The sequence below is a fragment of the Nerophis ophidion genome, linkage group LG01 (genome assembly GCF_033978795.1).
Source record: "Nerophis ophidion isolate RoL-2023_Sa linkage group LG01, RoL_Noph_v1.0, whole genome shotgun sequence".
Taxonomy (NCBI): domain Eukaryota; kingdom Metazoa; phylum Chordata; class Actinopteri; order Syngnathiformes; family Syngnathidae; genus Nerophis; species Nerophis ophidion.
The window spans coordinates 25,634,455-25,643,883 of record NC_084611.1 but is presented as its reverse complement, the minus strand read 5'-3'; the positions used below and the strand labels follow the sequence as shown (position 1 = coordinate 25,643,883).

At 39.7% G+C, this 9,429-nt stretch overlaps 1 protein-coding gene across 3 annotated transcripts; it reads right to left on the bottom strand.

The window, feature by feature from the left end:
- Positions 1 to 400: 400 nt before the first annotated feature.
- On the bottom strand, positions 401 to 8,686 carry LOC133567356 (cysteine dioxygenase type 1-like). Of its 3 annotated transcripts, none has more exons than XM_061919513.1 (4): positions 8,595 to 8,686; positions 4,973 to 5,127; positions 2,663 to 2,832; positions 401 to 846 (listed from the first exon to the last, which is right to left on the bottom strand). In XM_061919513.1, the coding sequence occupies exons 1-3, from the start codon at positions 8,624 to 8,626 to the stop codon at positions 2,666 to 2,668; spliced, it is 354 nt and encodes a 117-aa protein (XP_061775497.1). In that variant the 5' UTR covers positions 8,627 to 8,686; the 3' UTR covers positions 401 to 846; positions 2,663 to 2,665. The 3 variants fall into 3 exon arrangements, with proteins under 3 accessions (XP_061775497.1, XP_061775495.1, XP_061775496.1); XM_061919511.1 differs by lacking the exon at positions 8,595 to 8,686 and adding an exon at positions 6,904 to 6,981; XM_061919512.1 differs by lacking the exons at positions 401 to 846; positions 8,595 to 8,686 and adding an exon at positions 6,904 to 6,982 and having other exon boundaries at positions 2,362 to 2,832.
- Between the last annotated feature and the right edge of the window lie 743 nt (positions 8,687 to 9,429).

Here is a 9,429-nt window from a genome sequence, read left to right as displayed (position 1 = left end):
CATGCACAAATGGAGGAATGTTATCAATACATTTTAGCTTCAAAATTTTTGTTTACCTTTTTTTCCATTTAGTATTGCTCATTTTCATGCCTCTGGTCAAAGTCCCAAGTACATGTGCAAGCAAGGACTAGTTCCATTTTTTTATGTCAATTAAGTCGACATCATTCGGCCGGTGTAAGGGGTGGTAAAACAATAGGGTTTCACTGTATCCACTCTGGGATAGAGCCTTGAGAGACACCATCGTGAATTAGAAAACAGTATGAGTTTTACACTGTTGGCGTAACAATTTCAAGACCATATGTCACATATTTTCAACAGTACATCCAAACATGATAAAGAAAAAAACACAACATTAAATCCTGTGAACAAATAATCATGTTTATTGTTCATTGTGATCACATTATTCATTTCTTCATTACACCACAGAAATAAAACCTTCATTTTTTGTTTGTGCTACCGTGCTACTCTCTTCAATTAGACTCCTTCACTTTGTGAATTTAGTCACAAATAAAACAGATACTAAGGTAATTTTGAGTGAAATTGATTACCAGTAAGACAAATAAAAAGTGCTTAACTGTGAGGGAAATTTGGATCACCATCCATCCAAGGAACATGTCCATGGATTATATCATTTAAGAAGTTATAAAGCAGTTATAAAGCCTTCTTACTTAACGAGATGTCGTTTAGAACTAACCTGCAGCCCCGGATATTGCAACATTTTCCATCCATCCATTTTCTAATTTGCGTAGTTAAAAACCCACAATTACTAGAAATAAAGCCTTTTAAAAGCAAAACTACAGATTCTCTGTTGGAAAGCATTAGTTGTTCTCCTTTGCTGCTGTTGTGCTGTAAAATAAAAAGAAGCAAGAGTTAGAGGTGAATAAAACAACTATTCTAAATTATAATTGCAAAATAATTAATCTTTTAAAATAACTGAGAAAGAAGAGCACTGCCTTGTTCTCCCGTGAGCTTATCTTGTCTGTTTGGTGTCTAAAGCAACTCAACAATGGTTTGGTCGTATATTCTTTAACAGCTTGTGGATTTAAATGTAAACATTTTATGAAGTAAATTTTATATAATTATCGTCATTCAATGTGCTTATTTTTTTGTTGTTTAAGATTAATATCAGTTAGCTTTATTTTTCCCAGCATTTTTCCTTGGATATAGGCTGGGAATCTAGATTATAAATTGAGATATGCAGGTTATTTTATGACATTTATAACTTATTAATGCAGTATATTAGTTTGAACATGCATACACGCACACATATATATATATATATCCCATCCATCCATCTTCTACCGCTTATTCCCTTTTGGGGTTGCGGGGGGCGATGGCGCCTATCTCAGCTACAATCGGGCGGAAGGCGGGGTACACCCTGGACAAGTCGCCACCTCATCGCAGGGCCAACACAGATAGACAGACAACATTCACACTCACATTCAAACACTAGGGCCAATTTAGTGTTGCCAATCAACCTATCCCCAGGTGCATGTCTTTGGAAGTGGGAGGAAGCCGGAGTACCCGGAGCGAACCCACGCATTCACGGGGAGAACATGCAAACTCCACACAGGAAGATCCCGAGCCTGGATTTGAACCCAGGACTGCAGGAACTTCGTATTGTGAGGCAGACGCACTAACCCCTCTGCCACCGTGAAGCCCTATATATATATATATATATATATATATATATATATATATATATATATATGTTAGGTCAGGAAAAAACACAGAGGCTATATCATCCCTGCAAGCCTGTTTCACAGGTTTCCTTGTTCGTCAGGGGTTTTTATTATTTAATAATAATCAACCCTACAAGCCTATTTCGCAGGTTTTCCTACTCATCCGGGGATTTTTTTCCCCTGATGAGGGAAACCTGCAGGTTTGATGCCTTCACTGACAATCTACAATGTAAATAGTCAGGAAAATAAAGAAAACACATTGAAACGAGAAGGTGTGTCCAAACTTTTAGCCTTTAACGTATAAATATATTCTTTTGTTGGCGGTGCCGCTACATCACGATATATTGAGTCATGTAGGGCACGTGTTGAGATATACAGAGAGCTGGGTAATTTAACACAAGGGTGTGAGTCTTGCAGGGTATATTTTTGGGTTTATACATCTGTTATAAAACATTGCTTAGTATTTAAAAAGACATTTATTTGGGAATTACTCTCTTGCGTTACAAGGAGTCTTGCAGGGTATGTTCTTGACATTTTGAGAGTTAAAAAAACAACAACATGCTATTAAATTATAATGATCTACAAACAGAAATATTTTATTATTCCCCTAGGGGGAATTCAGATTATTCTATCAATGCATTATCATTTTTTTTAAATAAATATTAGTTTTATCACTATAATTCATTTTCTTTGCTTCTCAGCTGATTCAAATAATGCATTTTTCCAATGCTTTAAGCAGTCTTGCAGGGTACTTTTACATGTTTTCTAATCTTTTTGTTTTGTTATTATGATCTATCATTGATTTTTTTTTGTTTTATTACGAATAAGTTTATTTTCTTTTAGGCTGGAAAAATAATGTGGTCCGATTACGCTCGAATAGCCACTTTTAGGTAACCATGTGCCACGAGTAATAATAATACTAATCACATCATTAGCATGAGTTGGGTGAACAAGTGCACAATAATTATAAAGTGACTTACAGATTAAACCCTCACTCCATATCTGCTATCGTACTCCATTTTGATTGATGACCTGTGGCCGGTGAGCTTGTCAAAGATGTCACAATAATCAATTGGAGGGATGTAAATGTGCAAACTGACTGCACGCTTGGTGTCGCTGACATTTTCCACACAGTGCAAGCCAATGGAGTCTAAAACACACACACAAACAATGTCAATGGAGTGTTTTGAAACACGGTTCATTGCATGAATCAAAGTTTCCAATACATTGTTACCAATAATAGTGATAGTTGACCTAACTGCAAAAAGTTGTGGACCTCTGTTTTTCGAGTGGTTTATGAATTGAGTTTATTTTGAACTTGTGTTCAATTCCAACATAATATAGCACGATTTCCAGTTTCTCTTTTCAGCACATTCGAAAAGGAGTAGGAAAAAGTAGAGTTTGTTTAATCCTACTCCTTTTCCATTTCATAGCAATTGCACTTTTTTGACTTCCTTAGAGGCCTACTGAAACCCACTACTACCAACCACGCAGTCTGATAGTTTATATATCAATGATGAAATATTAGCATTGCAACACATGCCAATACGGCTTTTTTAGTTAACTAAATTACAATTTTAAATTTCCCGGGAGTTTCGTCTTGGAAACGTCGTGTAATGATGACGTGTACGCAAGACGTCACGCGTTTTTAGGAAGTATGAGCGCTACGCACACACACAGGTATATGTTGTTTGCTTTAGCGGCATAATTATACAGTATTTTGGACATCTGTGTTGCTGAATCTTTTGCAATTTGTTCAATTAATATTGGAGAAGCCACAGTAGAAAGATGGAGTTGGGAAGCTTTAGCCTTTAGCCACACAAATACACGGTGATTCCATGTTTAAAATTCCCGTAGGTGAAAATTTACTATGGATCACAGTGCGGTCAAGCAACCATGAATCCAGACCAATAGAGTCTCAAAGGGCTGTTAATTAAAATAAATCACAATTTACTCCATAAACAAAACAATTCTAAACAATCAATAAATAGTCCAACAAGTTCTTTGTACTTTGAGTTTGAACAGTTTCTTAAACGTTTTAAATTTCAGCTCATTTTTGTCTCTCACTGAACCAAAAGTAGTTTAAAGATGCAAGCTAACTCTCCGGTGGCTGCAATCCAAATCAGTGGTCAAAAAAGCTTAAAAATTATCAAAAAACAGAAAGTTTGTTTTGTCGACTGTCCCTCATGCCTTCGTCTGCGAGCACGGCTGCTGGAAGCGCGCCGGCACACGCCTCTGCTCGCTCTTCCCGCATCACGGCCACGCTCCTGCTCAGCTGCAAGCAATCTGTAATAAGTGCACCTGGGACTAATGAGGGCAGGCAGCATAAGGGCCAGTGGACCCCAAGATCCAGCGCCGCAACATAGTTCGATGTATACAGTAAGCTATCGCGTATCTGGCTCCCCTCCCATGTACTTGCTCTCTCTGTGTGTCTTCCCAGTTCCCGTGTCTCATGTCCTTTGTGTTTTCCCGCAGTGCTTTCCCTGTCTCCCGTGATCGAGCTGTGTGCCTTGATTTCCTGTTAGATTCTTTTGAATGTTTTTTTCTCAGGGATCTTTTAAAGGCAGTATTTAGCATAGTTAAAGGGTAGGAGGAATCTACCCTCCGCCTGGCCCCCCGCCTACCACCCTTTGTGACTCTTCCGGATTTTGCAGGAAGCGTCTGGCATCCGCTTTCGCAGGGGGGGTATAGTACGGGATGGCTGTGCTGGTGGGGTAGCACAGCTGCGGCTGGCAAGACAGCAACCACCTCTCATTCGGTTTGCCTGGCCGCATCCACCAGCCAGACTGTTAAAATAATCATGTATACCGGTATACATTATCGCACAACTTTAAAATGCTTAAAGTCCGTTGCTATAGTTATTTGCTAATGTGCTCAAGCTGCATTTTTTCTCTCTGTGTAAGGACAAAACTTCTAGTCTGAGAGGTGGCCTCAGCCACAGATGTTAAAGTACGTGATATATTAAAGCTGCGGGAATCAATAATACAAAAATGCAGAAATAACAAAAAGAAACTGTCCAGAATGGGGTGGGAACAGTTGGAGTGCTGGATTAGCACAAGAATCTAACAGGAAGTCTCATGGCCACTATATATATATATATATATATATATATATATATATATATATATATATATATATATATATATATATATATATTATTAATCATTGAGCTTATCTATGCCCTCTTTTGGTCTGTGCCGTCTACTCCCCCCGTAAACATAACATCGACACAATGTATCAACACCCTGGAGAATAATGCAGACGTGTCAGCAAAAACGCTTTCTTCTTACCGTCCATGAAGGAAACCTTGTTTTCCTTCAGGGTTGTGTGAAACCTCTCAGTCATCTTGCATCCGTCCTGTTTGGGCCAGTCGAAGAGTGTCTCCTTGACATCGCCCTGCAGCATCTTCATGAAGCAGTCGGACTTGGGGTGGTCGTGTTTCTCACTGCAAAGTGGCCACAGTACGCAAGCGTTCAAACCGTGTCAGTAGGTGGTAATTGTACAGTTATCATACATACGTACTCTGTAACCATCGTATCTTTAAAAAATGTTGCGTCGATTGTGTGACGGAGTAGCAAATATTTCCACACAGCACTACTTTAACATGTAGGAAACACTCTAATAATAAAGTCCACCAAGGAGATTGTTGAACCACACACAAAAACTGCTTACATTTTGTACATAATGTACAATACCCAGAACCAGTGAAGTTGGCACGTTGTGTAAATGGTAAGTAAAAACAGAATACAATTATTGGCAAATCCTTTTCAACTTATATTCTATTGAATAGACTGCAAAGACAAGATATTTAATGTTCGAACTGAGAAACATATATTTTTTTGCAAATAATCATTAACTTACAATTTAGTGGCAGCAATACATTGCAAAAAAGTTGGCACAGGGGCATTTTTACCACTGTGTTACACGACCTTTCCTTTTAACAACACTCAGTTCTGGAACTGAGGAGACCAATTTTTGGAGCTTTTCATGTGGAATTATTTCTCATTCTGGTTTAATGTACAGCTTAAGTTGTTCAACCGTCCGGGGTTTTTATTTTACGCTTCATAATTGGCCGCACATTTTCATTGGGGGACAGGCCTGGACTATAGGCAGGCCAGTCTAGAAACCTGCACTCTTTTACTATGAAGCCACCCACGCTGTTGGTAGATGGTAAAATCCCTAAATTCCTTGCAATAGCTTGTTGAGAATTGTTGTTCTTAAACTGTTGGACAATTTGCTCACACATTTGTTCACAAAGTGGTGACCCTCGACCCATCCTTGTTTGTGAATGACTGAGCATTTCATGGAAGCTGCTGTTATACCCAATTATGGCACCCACCTGTTTCCAATTAGCCTGTTTACCTATGGAATGTTCCTAATAAGGGGTTTGATGATTATTCCTCAACTTTCTCAGTCTTTTTTGCCACTTGTGCCAGCTTTTTTTAAACATGTTGCAGGATTCAAATTCCAAATGAGCTAATTTTTGCAAAAAAAAAACGAAGTTTCTCAATTCGAATGTTAAGTATCTGTTATGATCCATTGCGGATCATGTTTTCTTCTGTTAGTTTCGAGTACCTCAGTTCTGTTTTCTGCACCCCTGGGTTTGTGTTTCAGTTGCCATGACTGCAGATTAGTTCCACCTGCCTCTGATTAGTTTTCGAGACGCTCACCTGCTCCTGAGCACTAATCAGAAAGCTATATATTCCCGTATCTTTCTACTATCTGTCACGCCTGTAAGTTTGTTTTGGTTTTGGTCAGGTTATGTTTAGTTTTTTGGACATTTAAGTTCTGTCTTGGCACTTCCTGGTTTGTTTTCGTCTCCATGCCAACTCATTAGTTTTCACCTGTCATGTCATGTCACGTCCCTGTTCTCAGCCTCACACCTGTTTTCACTAATGATCATAGCTATTTATGTCACTCTTTTTCTTGTCTTCGTCCTGGGATCTTCTCACTCGCACACACGCGAGCCATGCTGCACCTCCTTCACGCCCTCGTTTATCTGCTTCATGCCTTATTACGCTGTTCATTTTGTCCAAGTAACTCTTTGTTTATAGTTCATAGCCAATTGTTTTTGTGCAAAGTCCTTTAGTTTATGTCCATCATTTCATGCCATCGAGCAGGTGTTTTTGTTTCATGTTTGTACTGTTTAGCCAAGTTTCTTCTTCCATTGTGAGCGCTTCTTGTTGTTTGTTTGTTTATTAAATAAATGTCATGTACTCACGTCCACGCCTCGCTCGTGCTGATCTTCATCTGCATCGAAGAAACAATCCATGTCCAAGCCAAGTTGTTACACTATCAGTCTTGCTTCCTTGTTTGCATTGCGGAACAGTGACGACATTTTCTACCTGCTTCCATGCAAACCCATACGCTAAGTATTGTTCTATGAATTTTGATTCCTGTTTGTGTGCTAGCTTCCATAGTATGCTCTTCTTTAGTTTTGCCACCCGTGCTATCGGCATGCTTTTGTTTTCTTCTGCATGATTTATGCAAAGAAATCATGTCCTACCTGCACACTGTGTCTGGAGTTCCTGCCGCATTTAGGGAGAATGACCCTCGCACTAAAATGCAACCAAGTTACAGTATCTTGTATCTTAGTCTTTGCAGTGTATTCAATTGAATATAGGTTGAAAAGGATTAGCAAATCATTGTATTTTGTTTCTATTTACGATTTACACAATGTGCCAACTTCACTGGTTTTGCATGAGTAGTAGTAAGAAAAATTAAGTCAGGGGTTCGAGGGTATTTTTATGCGGCGGGAGGCTGGTGGGAAGGACAAGACGGGACAGGCCAGCAGCCAGCTTGTGTGAGGGTGGATTCCATCTTCTAAGGTGTGCTCTGCGGCGTGTAGAGGTGTTTGGGTGGGTGGTTGGGTGCCTGGGTGTCCGGTTCTGTGTTACTCCCCTGCTGGGCTTTGCTGTTGGGTGCCGCACCACTGTCCCCTCTGCTAATCTGTCTCAGCCTGTCCTCCCTTGGCTGTGGTGGTGCAGCTTTCTGACCGCAGTGGCGTACCTGTGGCGTGCCGGCCACCTATCTTGCGGGCCGCCGGAGTGGCTTGCCTGGTCTGTTGCTGACCGGGGCTTTGGGGCTGTGTAGGGGTTGTTCGGGGCCAGATTGGTTGACCAGCCGAGCCGAGTGTGGTTGCCTTGAGGCCCTTGTGGGGACGGGGGGCATATGTGGGCTCAGCTGTTATTGTTGACCTCCTAATTTTAACTTCACAGTAGACAGTTTGGAGGCTTATACACTCCTGCATCACATGCACAGAATAATGTTATTAAAAAAAAAATAACTGATAGGCCATCATGATGTTTTTCTCCAGACCAAAACTAGTTAAAACCGGCTCAACAGCACCTCTGTTGGTTGCTGCAAGTAGTGCATTTCATTCTGCCTTAATATTTGACAAGCCATCAACGATTTAATTAATTCATATGATGCCTGAGCTAATCAGAAATAGTCAAATAACTGAAATTATCATCACATTTACTTATATGTATACATATGTTAATTGTTCCATCCATCCATTTTCTACCGCTTATTCCCTTTCGGGGTCGCGGGGGGCGCTGGCGCCTATCTCATTGTTGTGCCAAATAAATAGATCATTCAAATAATCAAAAAATGTTTAAAGTTTTTTGTACAATGCTGTTGTCAAGCAAGGACTTGGATTTGTTTTGCTTCTTCCACGCAAAGGATGATTGGCACGAGCCAGACGAGAGTGTGAGTACATATTTGATTTATTTAAACACTATAATACAAAACAGGAAAACAAAGGGCGCGCACAATGGCGGATAACAAACTAGACTATACTCAAAAACAAAAACAGCACAATGGCATTGCTATATACAAACGGACAAAAGACACTAACTCTTGACACAAACAAACCAAATACTTGCATGAGGCATAAATAAACAAACTTACGTGGCGTGATCAGAAAACAAACAGCAAGGCATGAAGGTAGATACATGAAATGTCGTTTTGGTATCGGAAGGTAGGATAAAGTTGCCAGGACGAGGACAGGGACAGAATGGCTTAAATAATGACTATAATGATTAGTAACAGATGTGAGGGCTGAGGACAGGGGCGTGACTTGGAGACCAGGTGGAAACTAATGAGTTGGCATGAAGACGAAAACAAACCAGAAAGTGCAAAAACAGAACTGAATGTCCAAAAACCAAAACATAACATGACCAAACATGACAAAAACACAACATAATCCACTGGCGTGACAGCTGTATTATTAACAAAACTGAAAAACCTAAAGGCACTAAACCATCAAAAGGAATATTTTTTGTGGATGAACAAGAACAGAGTGTACTTTACATTTCTTTAAATGCCATTAAATAATATAATTGTGACTTGTGATTAGCCAATGTATTGTTTTTGTACACAATAAGGGCCTAAAAGTTATGTCCTGTCTTACCTGGCGATTCCTTTTTCCCAACCGATGACCATCACAGTGAATTTTCCTTTGCCGTCATCAACCAAGTTCTTTGTGAACCTGAAGATAAAATAGAGCATACTGTTCATGAACATAGCAACTCAGCTCTGTATGTAAAGTAATTTATGAATTTTAACTCAAATCCGAAAAAATTATCTTTAATTGATGTGATTGGTAAACATGCACACAAAAAACAACATTGCAGTGACACCCATGAAATGGTTCATTGACTTTGAGGCAGGAAGGGTTGGGTGTGTGTGCATGTGTGCGTGTGTGTGTGCGTGTGTGTGTGTGTGTGTGTGTGTGTGTGTGTGT

Bases quoted from the DNA above. Each gene is read 5' to 3' on its own strand.
- LOC133567356 (XM_061919512.1), bottom strand. From the start codon at position 6,938: ATGCAGATGAAGATCAGCACGAGCGAGGCGTGGAC. The intron at 5,128-6,903 runs GTGAGTACATGA...GCCACTTTGCAG, and splicing joins AGCACGAGCGAGGCGTGGAC to TGAGAAACACGACCACCCCA. The intron at 2,833-4,972 runs GTAAGAAGAAAG...TGTGTGTTTTAG, and splicing joins CAAGGTTTCCTTCATGGACG to ACTCCATTGGCTTGCACTGT.